A 236-nucleotide genomic window follows, 5' to 3' on the forward strand; every position below is an offset into this window, starting at 1 on the left:
CCCCCCCCCCCCCCCAGGTCAGCCGGGGTGGAGCAGCTCATGTACATCAAGGAGGATCTGATCATCCCCCACGTAAGTGGCTGGCGCGGGCTTCCAGCGTCCTCTGCTCACATTTCTCTCCCCCCGTCCTGCCCCAGGAGCTCCCTCCCAGGTCAATGGAGCCTGCTCGGGGTCCAGCCTTGGCACGCGCAGCCCCTGGTCACCCCGTGAGCTCCCTGTGGGGGGGGTGGGGGGGG

General features: G+C 69.5%; 1 protein-coding gene across 1 annotated transcript in view; it reads left to right on the plus strand.

The window, feature by feature from the left end:
• The window catches only part of LOC113408517 (protein FAM50 homolog), a 1,577-nt gene extending 1,367 nt beyond the window's left edge, over positions 1-210 (plus strand). Inside the window, exon 6 of the mRNA XM_026661788.1 lies at positions 18-210. Coding sequence (XP_026517573.1) covers positions 18-210 — 193 coding nt within the window. The remainder of the gene's footprint in view (positions 1-17) is intronic.
• Positions 211-236: the final 26 nt, after the last annotated feature.

Source organism: Terrapene carolina, unplaced genomic scaffold (assembly GCF_002925995.2).
Source record: "Terrapene carolina triunguis isolate 2854851 unplaced genomic scaffold, T_m_triunguis-2.0 Scaffold17272, whole genome shotgun sequence".
NCBI lineage: Eukaryota > Metazoa > Chordata > Testudines > Emydidae > Terrapene > Terrapene triunguis.